The 21,270-nt window shown below is 35.4% G+C and overlaps 1 protein-coding gene across 6 annotated transcripts in view; it reads left to right on the top strand.

The window, feature by feature from the left end:
* LOC127169379 (voltage-dependent R-type calcium channel subunit alpha-1E) overlaps window positions 1–21,270 on the top strand; it is a 173,987-nt gene that overhangs the window by 15,879 nt on the left and 136,838 nt on the right. For all 6 annotated transcript variants that reach the window (XM_051116713.1, XM_051116714.1, XM_051116712.1 and 3 more), the window contains exon 2: window positions 10,395–10,896. In XM_051116713.1, the coding sequence (XP_050972670.1) occupies window positions 10,421–10,896 (476 nt within the window). In that variant the 5' untranslated portion in view covers window positions 10,395–10,420. The remainder of the gene's footprint in view (window positions 1–10,394; window positions 10,897–21,270) is intronic.

Genomic DNA, 21,270 nt, shown 5'->3' with positions numbered 1-21,270 from the left:
AATTGATGTTTTAACAATGTTCAACTTGACATTATCAGGTAGTCTAGACTAGTGCTTGTATGCATTAACAGTGCGTTCTTTCACAATACACAGAATTCAGGGAGAGTAAGACAAGACAAGCGTTTGAGATTAAAAAGCATATAGATTGTATTATTTTTATGAAAATAGCCGATTGTTTCGCTAGATCCTCCTTAGCTGGGATCATTTACAACCGCATTCGGGATCGTTTGAAGCCGCATTTAAACTGCATTTTGGAAGTTTAAACTCGGGGCACCATATCAATCCATTATATGGAAAAAAAAATCCTGAAATGCTTTCTTCAAAAAACATAATTTCTTTACGACTGAAAAAAGAAAGACATGAACATCTTGGATGACAAGGGGGTGAGTACATTATCTGTGAATTGTTGTTCTGGAAGTGGACTTCTCCTTTAAATGCATTCATGACCTGCATTAAACTGTGTAAATACATCTAAATGCCACTTTAGATGCAGCTTCTGTATTTCCTTTGCATTGCAAAGACGAATTTTGCTGATACTGATTTCATTTGCTTGGCAACAGCTTAAATGTAAGAATTTGACTCAAAGATAATTTAAAGATCTTTTAGAAAAAATGTCTTTTTAATGGCTAAAATGCCAATAAAAAGTAAATATCAATTTAAATGTATTGGAAAAGATTAATTTCTATCAGTGTTCCACACAGAATATAAGGAATACCAAAAAATTTAGGAGTCAGCTGTCCATAGGATACCAGCACAATAACACTCAAACAGCAAAATATTGTCTAAGTATTGTTATGGATAAAATCCCAGAAAATATCGAGATACTATTTTTTGTCAGTATCGCACACTGTCTATGCAGGGTCAGAAAGCTCTTGGATTTCCTCAAAAATATCTTAAATTATGTTCTGAAGATGAACAAAGGTCTTAATAGCTTTGGGACAACATGAGGGTGAGTAATTAATGACCGATTTTTCAATTTTTGGTGAACTGTTCCATTAATTATGTGTAATTGTGGTGTTTCTGTTGCATTTTAGCTATGAAAAAGCCCTTTCTGCTTTTAGCCGTATTTGTGTTCTTTTGCATCAGATGGAAGTGATTCTAAGAGCGGTTCAGAAGTTCTCATTAATGAGATAGAAATGGTCCATTGCTGATGTTCTCTTTACCTCCCGTGGTAAAGCAATAAAGGGAAATCAATTTCATCTCCTGTATTTCAGGCTGTCTCTGTTGACTCGAGCTCTGATAATACTCCCAGACAGGCTTGCTAAGTGTCGGAGGTGATGAAGGAGGGCAGGAAAAGAGGGGGAGGACAAAAAGGGATTTTGCTGCTTAAAAGGGATTCGGTCGGGGTAGCAGGTGTTTGCAAAGGTTACGCGCTCTTTCGCCCTCACCTTGAATTATCCAACGCTGAGGGATTCGAGTTCAAATTCCTCTGAAAAGCGTGAGGGCATGTTTTCTCTCTCTCTGCCTCGCTAACACATCCACTGTTCTAAACGTTCAAGGCTCTGAAAGGTTCGCTTTTGTCCGTTTGACTTGAAAGAACTTGAGTCGGTTTTGATTATATCTTGTTCTCAACCCACCTGGGCCAATTCAAAAACAAGACATTTCTCATTATTGTCTCGCCTTTCACTCTCACTTGAGTAATTCTTTCCTGTGATTGATTCACCTGATGTTCCCCTGTGTTCCTCTTATGCTGATATAATTGACTGTTTTTCAGAGATGTGGCCTATATATGACAAAAATGTTAAAAAAGAAAAAGCATGTTAGATTTCCTAATGGACTATGACTCATTGAAACGGAGTACTTTTAAAGATCCCGGATAAACATAGACAGTGCGAAGGAAGGATAAACAGTACGGATAAAAAGAATAACCTTCTAACCGGCTGCGTTCCTCCTGGTCCAGGTGCAGCTTGTTAGCTATTTTAATGGAATAATGGATCTGCGTCATTCATTGCCATATATGATTATTACTGGAGATGCTCTGCTGCTGTGCTCGTATTTCTTGAGATTTACTGTTTGGATGTTTCATTTCTGTCAGAGTGTCATGGTAAATAGAGGAATATATCGCTATGGCAGTGTTGTTTACTTGTGTTTGTGCTAACAGTACTTAGAGTATATGCACCCTTTAGCGGTAAATAAAGTACAAAAGAGTTCCTTTTGAAAGGTTATCACTCCCAGGGACTGCTTTTGACAATTGCTTTTTCTGAGAGTGTACAGAAAAACTATTGTACTTTTTGAAGCAAGACTATGTAAATACCATGGTATATGAACGTCAGGGAGACCAGGGCTGATCATACACAAAGATTTAACTATATTCTCAAGTCAAGTATATTCTCAAGCCACACCTTGTAAATGTCTGGTCAGGGCTGTCAAATGTGTTTAAAATGCTGTACATTTATACATTCAAAATGTGTTTGTTTATAGTATATTATAGTATTATTATAGTATATATTAGGTTGATTAAAATTTTTAATTTAATTAATTACAAGATGTTTTGATTAATCCATTTAATCACAAAATAAATTTGACTGTGAAAATACCCACAAAAGATTATTTAAAGCTACTTTTCTGTTAAATGAGAACGTATCAAGTAGACATTACAAATTGTAGCTTTAGAAAGAAACATTATATTTGATTCAACATAAAATTTATTACACATAAACATTTAGGCTGCAACGGCCTAACATAAACTATAGAACATAAAAGAAGATAATTTAAGAAACATCTGAAAATGATGACAGAATTTAGTTTTTTGGGGTGAACTATCCCTTTAATGTTTTTATTTTTATTCTTTTTTTAAATGAAATAATACTGCGAATAAGAAACTTAATCTGCCAGCAGGGGCAGTAAATGTCTTTATGAGTCATTCATTCATTCGATTCGTTCAAATGGCTGATTCATTCAGGAATTAAGTAAATGGCTCTCTTAATGACTGGGCCTTTGAATCATTGATTCACACTGTTAATGTAAAACACAGATTCTTTCAAAAAGTAAACACTGCTGTGTTGCACTGAGACGAGTAACAATTCTGCTATGGCTTCAAAGGTATGTTCTCTGCAAAATTGAGCAAAAACACATAATATTGAGTTTAAAATATAACAATATCAACTTCTTATTTGCTGAACTGTTGTATAAAATTACATTTAAACTTGTGATAGATCCGGACAAAATCAACACACTATTGCTCATGCTGCCTGTATAAATACCATCTAATTGCTATTTACACTAAGTGCAAGTAAAAAGCATATTTTATTAACAATAGATGCTATTTACACTAAATGCAAATAGCAATGGATTCTATTTACACTATGTTTGTAACGGGACTCTTCTGAAGCCTGATAGATCCAAATGCGAGCTTTATTAAACAGATTGTATTCAAGACAGGCAGGGTCAGACACCAGCAAACAGTAATATCCAGGGCAAGGCAATAGCGAAATCCAGAAAACAGGCAGAATGTCAAAATACCAGAGAGCAGTCCAAAAGTAACAAATAAACAAGGCTATGAAACAAGGCAAAAACTATGGCAAGGAAACTAGACAAAACTATGGCAAAGAAACAAGGCAACACTATTACAATGAAACAAGACCGCGGCAATAACAAAACAAGGCAATGAAACAGGAAAAATGCTTGGTAGAGTCCGCACAGGCAAAACAATACTTTGCAGCGCCTGTTTGGTTTAGGCCTCCTTATATGGCCACCAAACAGGAAGTAACCAATGAAGCAGCAGAGGAAGCGGTAACAGTCAGTCCATGGGTGAGGGCTCCCTCTGCTGGCGTGGCATTACAATGTTAAAGTAGCAGGATTTTCTTTATTTTCAACTTTTTGATTCTTTCCTTCATTTTTATTAAAAATAAATGCCTTTCTGTTTAAAAAAAAAAACGTTTGGCAAAAGGTGGATGGTGGTGGAACTCGGGTCAATCACATCAAAAAGGCTTCAGCATGTGCTTCACCATCTACACCACTGGAGCTGTTGTTTGACAATCATGTTTTGTAGTGTTGACTAGCTTAATAACACGTTGGTGGATGGAGTTAGTGTAAATAGCCTCTGCCAACAAGACAGGCTATTTGCACTCAGTGTGAATAGACACTATGATGAAGTTATATGTCTACACACAATATCGCTTAAAAACAAAGAAGTACAAACATTTCAGGATTTTTCTCCATATAATGGACTGATATGGTGCCCTGATTTTAAGCTTCCAAAATGCAGTTTAAATGCAGTTGTAAACGATCCCAGCCGAGAAAGAAAGGTCTTATCTAGCATAACGATCGGTTATTTTAATAAAAATAATACAATTTATATACTTTTTAATACCAAATGCTCATCTTGTCTTACTCTGCCTGTTTTTTTCTGGTTCATGACAGTTAGGGTATGTCAAAAAACTCACATCTCATGTTCTCCCTCAACTTTGAAATCGTCCTGTTTTACCTTTTTTGTTAAGGGTGTTTGATCTTCTTTGTATGTTCACTTTGCAAAGACTGGGTCAGTACTTCTGTAGTGATGTAGGATGATTTTGAAATGATTTTTAAAGTTGAGGGAGAAAATACGGTTAGAGTTTTTCGACATACCCTAACTGTCTTGAGCCAGAATACACAGAGTTCAGGGAGAGAAAGGAAAGAAGAGCATTTGAGATTATAAAGTATTTAAATTGTATTTTTTTAATGAAAATAACTGATCGTTTTGCTAGATAAGACCCTTCTTTCTCAGCTGGGATCATTTGAAGCCGCATTTAAACTGCATTTTGGAATTTCAAAAATTGGGGCACTATACCAGTCCATTATATGGAGAAAAATGCAGAAACGTTTTCCTCAAAAAACATAATTTCTTTACGACTGAAGAAAGAAAGACATGAACATCTTGGATGACAAAGGGGTGAACACATTATATGTGAATCTTTGTTTTGGAAGTGGACTTCTTCTTTAAGGCATTTAAGGCATTATCTGATACAATAAGATTCTTTTTATGCACCATATTTTTCCTGTAAGAGCAGGTACAGCTTTTTTATAAATTTAATGTGCGAGGCTTTCGGTGTCATCAACTTCCAGCTATTTTTAGCTGTACAAAACAACTCATTTTGCTACTTCATATTGCAAAGTGGTGTGTCTCACCATATTTTAATATATTATCTTAATTATGAACACAGTGGTTTGTAGTGCAAACAGTTTACCGTTTACTGCACTTTGTTATTCTTTTTGCTATTTCCCTACAGCTGCTAATGAATCGGAAGTCTCACATATTCACAGAACATGGCTTACTTCTGCGTTGAAAGATATATAAATCAACTTTCTTACTCATAGGATGTCTGAAACTTCAATTGATGTCACAATTTATTTATTACCTGTACTGTCATTAGTTTAAAAACAATTTCACAGCGGCATTGTTCAGATGTGTTTAGTTCAGACGTGCTGCGGGCTCATTTGCTGCTATCGCTTTGGATGGTTTTCTCTGATCAGTGTAGGAAATGGACCCATTATGCCCATAATTAACTGACAGTCTGCCACAGAGAACCTTTCCTGGTTTTTGTTTTTGTACAAATACATTTTTATTTCTCAAACATCCATCTTCCTTTTTCATTTATCAGAGTGTAATTAATGGCCTTCGCTGAAACTTGGCACAGGCAGGTGTATGTTTCTCCCTCACTGTTGGAAGCTCTTATTCGTTATTATGCAGCTGCAATTAATCCCTGTACTTCCGAGTCAATACGTGGTCTGTCATTAGCTCACTATGGGTTAGGCTACAGCGGTTAGGCTCACAACTGGGCAGAAATAAAGTGGATGGACATGGACCAGTGGCGTCAGAATGGAGGTGTGACAAAAATATCTTCTCACAATGCTAAAGGATGCTGATAATGAAGGTCTTGCCGTTTATATGCCTTTTTTTAAAAAAATATTTTGTGTGTTGTTTACATAGTGATAAATAATTAGGATTGATTTGAAAAATCTCCATCTGGGCCTAGATTAGATTATTTAGGAATCTGAAAAATCACAAGTAATATGTGACGGTGACCCTGGACCACAAAACCAGTCATAAGGGTAAATTTTTTTAAATTGAGATTTATACATCATCTGATGCTGGATTAATGAGCTTTCCATTGCTGTATGGTTTGTGCTTTTATGCTTTTTGGCATAAAAGAAAAATCGATAATTTTGACCCATACAATGTATTGTTGGCTATTGCTACAAATATTCCCGTGCTACTCTTTAAAGCTTGGTTGTTTCTCCTAGACAGTAATAAAAATTAAATGTAGAGTTAATGGGGCCTTTCTTTTTCTGCCTTTTAGATTTTTCTTTTGAATTACTGTATTTTTGATCAAATAAGAACTTTAGGAGAAACACTAAGACAAAGTTGATATTAAAATGAAACATGTTTAATTTTAAGCAAATGAAAGCGCAACCTCTGAGAATTAAAATTTACATAGCCTACCACGTCACTGAGATAATAATATCCGCATTTAAACAGGATTTGGCCTTTTTCCAGTTCACCGAAGGGTAGCATCATACTATATTTCACCCCTATTAGTGTTTGAGATGATGTTGGATGTGGGCCACTGTGGTAAATATAGTCTAAACACAAACACCCCTGCATCCTGCTGCAACTGTCAACAGCTGCCCCATTTTCAGCTGGGGCTTAATAAGATGCCACACCGCTTCTGCGTAGATTTGCGTGATGAATCATGGAGCTTGCAGCGCAGGATCAGTTTGTATTTTTCAGTCACATTGTTTTATTTGGCCAGTCTTACTAATTTATGCCCTGTCATCTCTGGCTTCATGGTGTCTACATGTTAAAGGGGGCGAATAATTAGAGCTGGACCCTGCAAACAAGGTGCACTGAAAAGATACACACTGAAAATGTTTTTTATTTTAGACTGTAAATAGCCAACAGTGACTAAAATCTAGAGAATCTACGTGAGAAATAGGCCATTTTTAATCAAAATATAGATATAGAATTTGTGAAAGCGATGCTGCTAGAGATCAAAGTGCATCAGTGGAGTCAGAATCACTTTGGTGAGCTAACTAGTGTTCTCTGATCATGCGGCTGTCTTCACATAGTATCTCATGGTAATGACCTGGTTCTTTGAGAGCCAGCTAGTGACAAATGAGACTAGTTATCAGAGAATCCACCAGTGTGCTGTGTGAATCATGCTGAGAGCAGCCTTTTTGTACTAGATGTGTCTGGCTAGATGATTGAGATATTCAAACTGTGATCTAGGGTGTGCTAAGCGGTCCATTGAAAAATTAATTGGAAAAATATTTTACAAAATTTTTCTGGACAGTCAAAGTTAAAGGAATGGTATTTCCAAAAGTGAAAATTTGCTTAAAATGTACTCACCATCATGCCATCCAAGATGTAGATGATTTTGGTTCTTCATCTGAACAGATACAGAGAAATTTAGCATTAAATTACTTGTATTGGTAGGTTTAGGGGGGGTTAAGGTGTAAGGGATGGGTTAACATTGGAATTTTAAATGTAATTACAGAAATTAATTACAGATGTAATTACATGGTACACTCTAAAAAATGCTGGGTTAAAAACAACCCAGCTTGGGTTATTTGGCAACCCAGCACTGGGTAAATATCGGACAGAACACATGGCTGGTTGGGTAAAATAAACTGAATTTATTTGGGTGAATACAGCATAGTTTACAATATTACATACATTTAAACTCGTTTAACAGGCATTTAGACATAAAAATGTAACATTTAAAAGTGGCATTTTAATTTTAGTGTATTCAACTGTTCTCTGTAATTGCTTTTTACTGAAATGGTGCTAATACCTGTGTCGCAGAAATCTGAGCCGGTGAAAGCCTGCTGTTCGCTGGGGTAACTGTGAACATCAGACCGTGGCCTCGCATTTCAGTCATAGCTAAAAGATGCTGTGACTGACGTCAAAAACTGCCATAAACAAACAGTACTGGTATTAGAGAACATATTTTAACATCAAATTAAAATAAAATCAATACTATAGCGAACAAAAACCAATTATTTTATGCAAGGCAAAAGGCGTTTTTCATCCTGCGAAACAACCGCTGCTGACGCAGCTGACTGACATCTCGTTCTGATGTTGTGTTTTACATCTGTTACAGTTTACACCAGTAAAGACTTTAGAAATTAAATAAAATGCATATAAACCTTTATTTCGCTTAAGAAGTACACCAAAATGGCGGCACTGAGAACCGGTCTCTCTTGTAGAGGACTCAAACAGCCTGTGCTCTGACTGACTGTAACTCAGCAGCTGAGTTGTTTCTTTGGAGGCAGGCTCAACCCAGCAGTTGAGCAGAAAAAAATAACCCAGCGTTAATAATGACCCAACAACTAAGTTACAGAAGAACTCCCTAGCACCTGGGTAAATATATTAAAAAAAACCCCAATAAAATGACCCAACAAGCTGAGCCCATTATTTGGATTAAAAAAATAACCCCGCACTTGGGTAAAAATATTAAAAAAATAACCCAGCACCTGGGTAAATATATTAAAAATAACCCAATGAAATGACCCAGCAAGTTGAACCCAACATTTTGATTAAAAAAATAACCTAGCATTTGGATAAAAATATTTAAAAAATAACCCAATAAAATGACCCAGCAAGTTGAGCCCAGCAACTGGATAAAAAATAACCCAGCACCTGGGTAAAAATATTAAAAATAACCCAATAAAATGACCCAGCAAATTGAACCCAGCATTTGGGTAAAAAATTAAAAAATAACCCAATAAAATGACCCAACAGGCTAAACCCAGTATTTGGGTTAAAAAATAACCCTGCATTTTTTAGAGTTTTTTTTAAATAAAAGTACAATGTAAAAACGTATGTACACAATATGTGCATTATCTCAAATGATTATTTTAAATGTAACTACATAGTAGTTAATGCCACCTAATATAATAAAGTGGGACCAATGAGTGAGTCCCTCACACAGTAATCTGTCATATTTGGAGCTCTTGGCGTTGGGTTCTCTGAGAATTCTGGCACTGTTGCGTTGCTAAATGAAGTCTAGATATGTTTTGTCACATTAATATGAGAAGCTAATATGAGACGACGTAGACATTCTTGAATTAATTGTTTAGCAACATTCTTTGTGTGATTTGTGAGCTTAGCTGGGATTTTATTAGGATTTAATTTGTTTGCAGCATAACTGATTCCCTCATTAGGTTGATGTTACTCTACTAGAACATCGTCATGATTTTTTTTTAAGGCTGTCACTGTTCCAAAATTGTTTTAGAGGCAACGCATTAAACAAGCTTTGTGATGACAGAATTCTTTCTACAACAATGAGGGCGCCTCGTGAACGATACTTGAGAGAATATGTTATTAAATTAGTGTCAAATTTGACAGTGAATAAGCTAAGGATGTTAAAACACTTTTTCCTGACACTCCTGGCATTTTATCAGCTCTTTGGTTGTTATTAATATTATAGTCAGAGGTAAATGTGTGTTTAAAGTCTTTGTTGCATGTTGATGACCTCTTTTTTTTAGCTTACAGAAACTGGAAGAAGCAATATCTGAATATAATTAAATTAAATTATTATAATAAGTAAAATGTAAATTAACAGTTTCCAAAACTGAATGCTCTTTAGGGTTCACACTAATAAATTTCCATAGTTTATATATGACTTTTCCAGTCATTCATGATTATGCGTTGTTTTTTTTTTTTCACAAGTAGCAGTTTCTTCAAAATAAAATATTTTACAGATTGGCTAAATAAATAAATAAGTAAATAAATAATAATAATAATAATAATAATATTAATAATAATAAAAACATATAAACAATAAAGATATTCATAGATATTTTCAAGACATTTTAATAAATTGATTTTTTTACAATTTCTAGGAGTCACTTTTTCTTCAAAATTCAAAATTAATGTTTTTTTTAATGACAGTTGTTGAGAGAACATATTTCAATAAGAAAGTTTACTTATTTTAAAGCTTGTTTTGTTATATTTAAAATTGATTTAAGTTATCTCGGGCCATTTGGAAAAGTGTTATTTTAGTATCGTTGGGATACTGTTACAGTCATTTTAAATTGTAATTATTTTAAAATAATTAAAAAATAAAATGTTATGTTTTTATTTTTAGTGTGTTTTAAAATTGTGTAAATTTTTAATTTGTATATTTTTTATTCGTTAAATTTATTTTCAATTTCAGTTTTAGTTGTTTTATTACATCAAGTTAAACTAAATGAAAATCAGAAATGTTGCCCTGACAACTAGTTTATTTCAGATAATGCACATTTTATGGTTTTAATATTAATAAACCGTAATAGCCCTGCTTTAGAATGTGTGCTAAGGTCTACTAATGCGTCCCAGCCCTCTGGTTTTGAATATGCAACGTTGTTTTACCTTAAACTTTGAAATTAATTAAATATAATTGTCTCCTCTCCCTCTTTCCTCTTCAAAACAGAACAATGCTGAGAGTCTGGCCTCAGGATGTTGGAATTGGGCACTTGTTCGGTCAGCGCTCAGACCCTCTCTGACCGCAATGCCCTGGCAGTCCCGTCTTTCGGTCAGGGTATGTGTGGCGGGAGCCCGCCTCCGCGATGTTTTCTCCTCCAGCCTCAGGACCCAGAGAGCTGGCTCAAGCACCGGGGAACCCTGGAGGAAGGCTCCCGCTCCTGTTCGCTCCTGGAGCCCCAGAGCCTGGCTGACAGCTTTCTGTCCCATGCATCCAGTTTCGACACGCTCTACGTCCCCCACGCCCGTCCCATGGGTCTGGCGCCATCCTCCCTGGATCTCGGAGGGTCGTGCGAGGGGGCGGCCGTGCTGGGTCTGGACCCCGACATGCCCGTCAGCCCGAATATCATTAAACGGCGCAGAGGGGGACTCATTGAACAACGGGACATCATTAAAGCACACCAGGCACACAAGATCCAGAGCACCCCACAGGCCCGGCGCAAGGAATGGGAGTAAGTGGCACGTGTACGCACACAGCATGCAATTTAATAAGCTGTTCACACACTTTGTAGAGGCTTTTATTGGTCTGAATACTTTACCCAGAAATGAAAATTCCATCATTTACTCACCCTCACGTTGTTCAAACCAGTATGAATAATACATTTTTAATAATGTTCTGGTTCTCAACTGTTACAGTGAAAGGGTCTAAAGCTTTCAAGTTTCAAAAGGCACTATACAGTTATCATAAAAGTGGTTCAAATGACTAGTGCACTATGTTCCAAGTCTTCTAAAGTCATGTGATAGTTTTGTAAGACGGACAGACCGAAACGTAGGATGTTCTTTACTTAGAAGTGCGTTCGTGAGAGAAGTAGCAATGTCTGATTCACCAACAAGTTGTTGTTTTTGAGCTTGAAAGCTGCATTTGTTGTAATTGCGTGGAAAAGCGAGACCGGTGAATTGCTAGAATTTCTGCTTTTGTACCTCTTGTAAGAAAGAAACTTGTATGGGTTTGAAACCACATGAGGGTGAATAAAACATGCTGAAGGTTATTCATTTTGAGAGAATTTCTTGAAGATAGCTATGACTAAGATAACTCTACGGCCACCATAAATAGACTGAATATCTGCCAGTCTCATACTAGTGTTTGGCACTGTGGGGAAACAATTTACTTCCGTGCAATTATTCATATCCACTGTTTGAATACAAGTGATGACTTGCTCAGAATGGGCCTTGCATATTACACAGCATTGTTTCCACTGATTATAGTTTGAAATATCATCCAGGCATGTTTTTATAGGGATAGTTGACCGAAAAATGAAAATTCTGTCATTAATTATTCACCCTCATGTTGTTCCAAACCCGTAAGACCTTTGTTCATCTTTGAAACACAAATTAAGATATTTTTAATGAAATCCGAGAGCTTTCTGACCCTGCATAGACCGCAACGCAACTATCACATTCAAGGCCCAGAAAGATAATAAAGACATTGTTAAAATAATCCATGTGACATCAGTGGTTCAGACGGAATTTTATGAAGCTGCGAGAATACTTTTTGTGCACAAAGAAAACAAAAATAACAACTTCATTCAACAATTTCTATTCATTTACCCCATTTAAATTAATCTGCACTGGCTGGATGCTCTTATGTTGGGTTAATAATCCACTGACAGCCTTGTGAATTGATAATGCACTTTTTTGCTATTTTAAATGGAATATATTGAATTTTGTGTAATAACAAATTAAATATTTATACATACACATTTATTTAATATGCTAAATTTACATTTTTAAATGTTCACAAATTTCACAAATACTTGAATATAGAAAATCTGTAACACTTTAGTGTAGGGAACAATTCTCACTGTTAAAGGAGAAGTCTACTTTCAAAACAAAAATTCACATATAATGTACTCACCCCCTTGTCATCCAAGATGTTCATGTCTTTCTTTCTTCAGTCGTAAAGAAATTATGTTTTTTGAGGAAAACATTTCTGCATTTTTCTCCATATAATGGACTGCTATGGTGCCCCAAACGTCCAAAATGCAGTTTAAATGCAGCTTCAAACGATCCCAAGTGCAGTTGTAAATGATCCTGAAAGGGTCTTAAAAGAAGGGTCTTATCTAGCATACCGATCGCTTATTTTCATAAAAATAATGCAATTTATATACTTTTTAATGTCAAACGCTCATCTTGTCTTACTCTGCCTGGACTGTTTTTGTTCCTGTTCATGACAGTTAGGGTATGTGGAAAAACTCCCATCTCATGTTCTCCCTCAACTTCGAAATCGCCCTATATCGCTGTTTTACCTTTTTGTTAAGGGTGTTTGATCTTATTTGCATGTTCACTTTGCAAAGACTGGGTCAGTACTTCTGCAGTGATGTAGGATGATTTTGAAATGATTTTTGAAATTGAGGGAGAAAATACGATTGGAGTTTTTCCACATACCCTAACTGTCTTGAGCCAGAATACACAGAGTTCAGGGAGAGCAAGGCAAGACGAGCGTTTGAGATTTAAAAAGTATTCAAATTGTATTTTTTTAATGAAAATAATTGTTTTGCTAGGTAAGACCCTTCTTCCTCAGCTTGGATCATTTACAACTGCATTTAGGATTGTGTGAAGCTGCATTTAAACTGCATTTTGGAAGTTCAAACTTGGGGCACCATAGCAGCCCATTATATGGAGAAAAATCCTAAAATGTGTTACTCAAAAAACCTAATTTCTTTACGACTGAAGAAAGAAAGACATGAACATCTCGGACGACAAGGGGGTGAGTACATTATATGTGAATCTTTGTTTTGGAAGTGGACTTCTCCTTTAACTAGTTACTTATTAGCATGCCCGCTGTTAAAATATTGGCTGTTTATTAGTACTTATAAAGCACCTATTCTGCATTACCATGTTCTACATGTCCTAATTTTACCCAATAACGCAACTTAACAACTACCTTACTAACTATTAATAAGCAGCAAATTAGGTGTTTATTGAGGAAAAAAATGGTTTGTTAATAGCGAGAACTGGACCTTAAAATAAAGTGTGACCAAAAAATCTTGTTTTTACAGTATTTTTAATCAAATTACTTTTGAAAGTGTCCAGTTTTTAAGTGTATAGCGTATATATCAGCAAATATTCACCTGCAAACCTGTTTTCCAGACATTGCCATTATTTATTGAAACCTATATTACTTGACCACCAGTTTCACAGATGATCATGTGTTTCCATGGTGATTCGATTCCGTATACATCAGGTAGCAAAGATGGAGGGAGACATGGAATTTCACATGCATTGTGTTCTGTTGAATATACCACAGTTGGCTTTGTGTGCTTTTGAGGCCTAGTCTTCATCCACATTCACTTTTTCATCATTAGGGCATGCCAGTGTGGGATTGACAGTTGTTAAACCAGGAGAAAAGTGGGCAGAAAAGAAATATTTTATACGCTGTGAGCTTACTTGTTATCGCTGCCTTATATAGTACATGTCATAACACTGAGAAATTATAGGTGTGTTGCATCAAGCAAGATTTTCAGTACAGTCATTTGAGTGATCGGACTATAGGAGCAGAGCAGAAAAGACTACTTTTCATCTTTTAACAATCCATACATATATGCGGTGTCATTCTCTCTCTTTAACCCTTTAAGGAGCACAAATTTTAAAAATAATTATTCACTTTATGTAGAGGAAATCATTTATCTCACACAATTCTAAGAAAAAAAGAATTGTGAGATCACAATAACCATTTACGCAAACTATTTTTGTATTCAGTGGTGGAAACAGGCTTCCATAGAAATCACAGCTGCTCCCTGGTGCAAAAAAAGTTGCAATTCTGACTTTATAACACGTAACTGCAAGTTTATATCATGTAATTCTGAGAAAAGGTCAGAATTGTGTGTTTTTATCTCACAATTCTGACTTCATTTCTTGCAGTTGTGAGTTTATATCATGCAATTGTGAGAAAAAAAGTCAGAATTGTGAGTTTATGGGTCATTCCATGAAATCGGTGCCTTTTCCACTTGGAAAAAGTGAAAAAATAAAATAAGTTTAAACTGTATTTTTTTAAATATCAGTGTAATGAAGACACCTTAAAATGACAAGAAATTGTGTTGTGCCATTTCAGGATATGTCATTTATTATTTTATGACTATTTTTCTACCTGATGTTTTGGTATTTTTGTCAACCCTGTTACCGACAGAAGCCTTACTAGATACTATAATTTAAAAATGTGATTTGAGGCATAAAATAAGTGTTAAGCATAAAATGTTGAGCATATTTTTCCAAAAATTATTAGTCACTGATCACAGAGTTTTACGTTGATCTGTTCAACATGCCTTCTGGAGTGATATTACATAAAAATGCTTGCTTTTGATTTGGAAAATCAGGGGTCAGCAACAATTTTGACATATATTGCCATTTTGTTCTGTCTGTTCTTTCTTTTTAAAGTAGTAATATTACAGAAGTGCAAAAAAAAAAACAATAGAAGCAGCCCAAAGTACATCACCGCTGTAGCATGAGTGTGAATGGCTCAAGAGAATGTAGAAAGAGAAAGAGAGAGCCGTGTCCCGCAGTGCTAGGACATTGGACTACTGAAATGATTACCTTTCATTTGGCTTTAAACTCAGTATGAGGGCCTATAATGACCCTAACACCCCTGAGACACACTCACACGCTCTCACGGGCTCCAGATATACTAGATCCCGCTGAGCTGAGCGGCACATACTGTATCAGCTACTGGTTTGTTCCCTGTTTATTTTTTACTTTTTGGCTTAGATGTACCATAGTGCTGAAGCTGATGTACTGTGGGACTAAATGTTTAAACAGAGGTAGGAATGTGTCTAAAAGGCATTTTATTAGATAAGATGGTGGAGTTAAAATTAAATGTCAGCGTAGCATAAAAAGGCACTCCGGCATTGATTTGTGTAAATGAATAAAGTGCTAATGTACTGTTCCTCTGAGACGGAGTATGCATGGGTTTACTTACTTGTACTTTGTATATGATATGTCCTTATTTAGGCTAGGTAAACATGCACCTACCCTGATCTGATCCGTGAATCTAATCCGTTAGCCTGACAGAACAGCACTGTTCGTTCTATCTCTAGAACTCTATTGGGGTGTGTTGTCACTAATATATATAATGGTTGGAAATGTTCAGTGTTTTCGTTCACAAGTACAGTGTTTCTTATTCATCTAGCCCTGCTGGATAATTAAGATTTTCAGCTGTGCATTTGCTTGGAGGGAGAGAAGAAAATGAATGATCCATTCATTGGTGGGTGGGGGCCTATAAATCGTGACCTGGACTTGACTAAAAATGCAGTTTGTAAGAGACTGCTCATTTTATTCTGGCCATGCAGTTTGTACATTAGAGTGACTCATATATGCAGTATTATGAAGGTATTTTGCTTTCAATAGAAGCACCTAAATGTAGGTCGCATAAATGAGGGTAATATAAATGTATTCATGTGAATGAATGTATATGAATGATTATCAATGTTTAAATAACCTTAACAGAATTTATAGTTTCGTAGACAAATATAAATTGTGACTATGAAAAAAATTCTTTACTAAACTGAATATTCATTCATTCATTCATACATATTATACTGTACTATATTTAGAATCGGTCCAAACCTTAGACTGTAAAAAAAAAAAAGATGGACAATGAGTCTACACTTTCTTCCACTATTGAAAAGTGAAGGCAAAACATCTCAGTGTAGCCTGACATCTTGCAAAAACAACATTATTCGGAGCCAGAGTTTGTACAGTAGTGATTCATTTGGAACCTGAGTCTGTGCAGTAGGGATTCATTCGGGACTGAATCTGCGCAGTAGGGATTCATTTGGAGCCGAGTCTGCACAGTAGGGATTCATTCGGAGCTGAGTCTGCGCAGCAGGGATTCATCTGGAACCCGAGTCTGCGCAGTAGTGATTTATTTGGAGCTAGAGTCAGCACAGTAGTGGAGTATTTGGAGCCAGAGTATATGCAGTAGTGGTTTGCCTGGCGCTCATGCCTGTGCAGTAGTGTTTCTTTTGGAGCCAGAGTCTATGCAGTATTGATTCATTTGGAGCCCGAATCTGTGCAGTAGTGATCATTTGAAACTCGAGCCTTTGCAGTTGTGATTCATATGGAGCGGAGTCTGTGCAGTAGTGATTTGCTTGGTGCTTGAGCGTGCGCAGTAATGATTTATCTGCACAGTAGTGATTCATTTGGATTCAGAGCCTGTGCAGTAGTGATTCATTTGGAGCCCAAGTCTGCGCAATAGGGATTCATTTGGATCCAGAGCCTGTGCATTAGTGATTCATCTGAAGCTTGTGCCTGTGTAGTGGCAGTTCATTTAGACACTGAGTTTGTGCAGTACACTAGAACATACATAAGTGTGACTAGAACTACCTAAAATGATGGAAACGATCTTTGGGAAAAATGTACTTGAAGTGTTTAGTTTGGCTCACATTCATTACCTATACTGCAGCCAGCTACCGGATTGAAATATTTTGGCTTCACTTTTCAGGTCGTGTGCAGCCACTTGATCCAAACCTTTGACTGGGAATATAAATGTAAAATGGGAATAGCAAGAATGAGTTTAAATTATGGTCATAACATGTCACAATGTTTCTTTTTTTATGGGAACCCTATGCATGAGACAGATAAACTACACATTTTTAGGTCTATAATGCATTCTGCGTGTTCTGTTCACCCTTCGCCTGTCATGATAGTATTTCTACGTGACTACAGTAAGGTTACATATGAGTCACAGCTCTCGTAAAACATAAGCTTTTGTCCTCCTTGAGCACATACGTAAAATAGCCTGTGCTTTTCCTCTCAGCAAACAATTATTTCATATCTTTCTTTGTACAGGAAAAGGTTCTGCTTCTTTTTTTCTCCAGACACTGGAAGGACACATGCTATTATTTTTTTCTTTTCAGCAGTCTGTAATATTAAGATATTGAAGAGCACATTTTCCAGCGGTTTAGAATGCAGTTTTCCATCTGTTCTATGTGCAAGTGTGAGTGTCATAAAAATATTTAGCACTAGCCGAATTTATGGTCTTTTATTTTCATTACACACTAATGCAAAGCAATTAACAGGTGAAATAGAAAGCACATAACATCTAATCTGTGAGCTTAGTTTTATATTTAGTCTATATTGTTCAGACAGTCATTTAAGTGTACTAAAACCATGTTGCATGACAGTGTGAATGTGCTGTGTGACTGCGTGGGAGTCTCTGTTCAGTTGTTAAGTAGCAGACAGGAAAAAGACAAAGCCCGGGAAAAAAATTCACTGTCACAAGCGCACAACATCATGTGTCATTTAACACACATGCAGAGACATTTGTGCTTCGCAATATGTCTTGCGCTGAGCTATTATCGCCCATGTCTCTACAGATGCCTAATGGTTTGTTGATGCTCGACTGGGTTGCGTGATTAAGCGCTGTCAGGATAATCTAGTGTATGACGGTAGACAATAGCACCGGTGCAGTCAAGAGTGACACAATGTTTTCATCTCTCATCTGACTTCACTGTATTTAAAGAGGCACAGGTCATAGGCGTCGCCATGGCAACCTGCCGCTGATTGCGCCAAAATCAAAACTCTCGGAAAGTGGCTGGAGCGATCCATAAGCCACCCATCCCCATTGCCTCTTTTCAAGATCTAATTAAACCTCTCACTCAAACTGAACTTTGACCCTCATTTTGTGAAACATACTTTATTCAGGCCTTTTCACACAGGCATATCAGAAAGCAATTGAATAATTGAAGCAGCATATTAATACCACTGTATGACTAATAACAAGAACAAATAGAATTTTTATTTTATTTTATCCATTCTACAAACCATTTGTATAATGACAAGCCTGTCTCAGTTTTTTATTTTATTTATGACATTTTATTTTTGATCCATTTTACAAACCACTTGTATAATGACAAGCCCGTCTTAGTTTTTTAATTTTATTTTACTTTCTACAAACCACTTGTACAATAACAAGCCCGTCTCAGTTTTTTTATTTTATTTATTTTTGATCCATTCTACAAACCACTTGTACAGTGACAAGTCCATCACAGTTTTTATTTATTTATTTATTTTTTATCCATTCTAAAAATCACTTGTACAATGCCAAGACAATTTTGTTTTATTTTATTTTATTTTATCCATCCTACAAATCACTTGTACAATGACAAGCCCATCTCAGTTTTTATTTAATTTTATCCATTCTACAAAACACTTGTACAATGACAAGCCCATCTCAGTTTTTTTGTTATCCATTCTAAAAAACACTTGTACAGTGCCAAGCCAATTTTTAAATTTTATTTTATTTTATTTGATTTTATGTTATCCATCCTACAAACCACACGTATAATGACAAGCCCGTCTCAGTTTTCTATTTTATTTTATTATTTTATTTTATCCATTCTACAAACCACTTGTACAGTGACAAGTCCATCAGTTTTTATTTCATTTTATCCATTCTAAAAATCACTTGTACAATGCCAAGCCAATTTTGTTTTATTTTATCCATCCTACAAACCACTTGTACAATGACAAGTCCGTCTCAGTTTTTATTTTATTTTATCCATTCTAAAAACCACTTGTACAGTGCCAAGCCAATTTTTTTATTTATTTGATTTAATTTGATCCTACAAACCACTAGTACAATGACAAGCCCATCTCAGTTTTATTTTATTTTGTTATTTTATTTTATCCATTCTACAAACCACTTGTACAGTGACACGTCCATCACAGTTTTTATTTTATTTCTAAAAAAACCACTTGTATAATGGCAAGACAATTTTGTTTTATTTTAAAAAATTTTTTAGCCATTCTACAAACCACTTTGTACAATGACAAGCCCGTCTCCATTTTTTATTTTATTTGATTTTATCCATTATTAAAAACCACTTGTACAATGCCAAGCCTATCACAGTTTATTTTATTTTGTTAATTTATTTTATCTTATTTATTTTATTTTATGGTTTATTTGAAGTGGTTCTACAAGCCACTTGTACAATGACAAGCCTGATTCAAAAAGGATATTTTCTTTACAAGATGGTTTGTGTTACTGCACATCATTGAGGGTCAGACTATCTGTTTTACAGTCACGTGTATCTTCATATATATATATATATATTTATAGTTCCTTATGAGCTCATATTCCAAAGCCAATTTTATTCCCATTTGGAGCTCAATGGGGGTTAATTTTGGTCCCTGTGCTCAGAACGTCACTGGCAGGGAGACACATTGTAAGTTAATGAGAGAAACAGGGTGGGCAGGAGCTGTTCTGAGAGGAGAACAGTGTAGAACAGAGGCCAGATGACAGACAGGCCTATATTTAGATTATATTCATAAGACTGAGTTACTCACACATACATTCATAAAACATACAGTAACTGCCTGCACACACAAGTAAATATATGCATAACTAAACACCAATCTCAATGCATGTTTACCTTTTCATGAAGATATTATTTAGCAAATACAAGTCATTTTCCTTACGTCTGTAGGTCTGCAGGTTTTACTTTTATTCTTGTCGGTCTTCTGGTGACCCAGATGCAGTCACAATCATTCATGAAAACACATAGATACGCTTGGAGACATTTATGATAAACACACACTCACAGACATTCATAAACACACACACACACACTTTGACTCTGCGTTGCCTGTAGCCTGTGTGATCCTCCAATAGGAGTGGGGGTCGTTCATCCAGGTGGAAAACAGAGGTGGTGTTCTCTACCGTGGACCTGTGGTTTTTGTCGTGTTGAATGGAACGGCCCGTGGCGCTCTGCTGTCTCCATCTTTCACCATCATTATGTGCTCTGACCAAAAGCAGAAATGCGGCAGATAGCTTGTGTAGACATTTAGATTCTGTGTCTCAGATGTCCACAACAATCACTGAAAGCGGTGCATGATGGGAATTTGAATGTGATCAGTGCAGTCAAGAATACTGGGAATGATTGATGTTTATTGTCATGATACCAGGTGCAGCAGGTTAAAGTTGCACATACTTTATGTTTACAAGTTTTGAAATGTGTTTTATATAAGTAAACTCAATTCAGAATTCAGAAAATGTATTATTTCGATTTTAATATACAGATCTTTTGATATACACTATTGTTCAAAAGTTTGGAGTCAGATTATTTTTATTCAGCAAGAATGCATTAAATGGATTAAAAGTGACAATAAAATGTATAATGTTACAAAAATTACATTTCAAATATTTTTAACCTCAATTCATCAGTATTTTCAGCTTTTTTTATATAAGCACCAAATCAGCTTATCAGTGTTTTCTTCTGAGGAATCACACAACACTGAAGACTGAAGTAATGATGCTGAAAATTCAGCTTTGCCCTAAAAGAAATACATTTAATTTAAAAATATATTAAAATAGAAAAGTTGTTTTAACTGAAATATTTGACAATATTCTTGTTTTTTCTGTATTTTTGATCAAATAAATTCATTCTTGGTGAATTTTATCCATTCTACAAACCGCTTGTACAATGGCAAGCCCATCACAGTTTTATTTTATTTTATTTTATTTTATTTTATCTATTCTACAAACCACTTGTACAATGACAAACCCATCCGTATATTTTATTTTATCTTATCCATTCTAAAAACACTATTTTATTTTATTTTATTTATATTTTATTGTATTGTATTTTATTTGATCTATTCTACAAACCAGTTGTACACTGACAATCCCACCAGTTTATTTTATTTTATTATTTTATTTTATTTATAAAATAATCAAATATTTTGGCAAGCCTTTTTATTTTATTTTATTTTATTTATCTATTCTACAAACCACTTGTACAATGACAAGCCCATCAGTATATTTTATTGTAGCCATTCTAAAAACACTATTTATTTTATTTTATTTGATCTATTCATCAATATATTTTATT

The sequence above is a fragment of the Labeo rohita genome, chromosome 8 (assembly GCF_022985175.1).
Source record: "Labeo rohita strain BAU-BD-2019 chromosome 8, IGBB_LRoh.1.0, whole genome shotgun sequence".
Taxonomy (NCBI): Eukaryota; Metazoa; Chordata; class Actinopteri; order Cypriniformes; family Cyprinidae; genus Labeo; species Labeo rohita.
The sequence above is the reverse complement of the archived record's forward strand: the minus strand, read 5'-3'. Positions and strand labels throughout refer to the sequence as shown.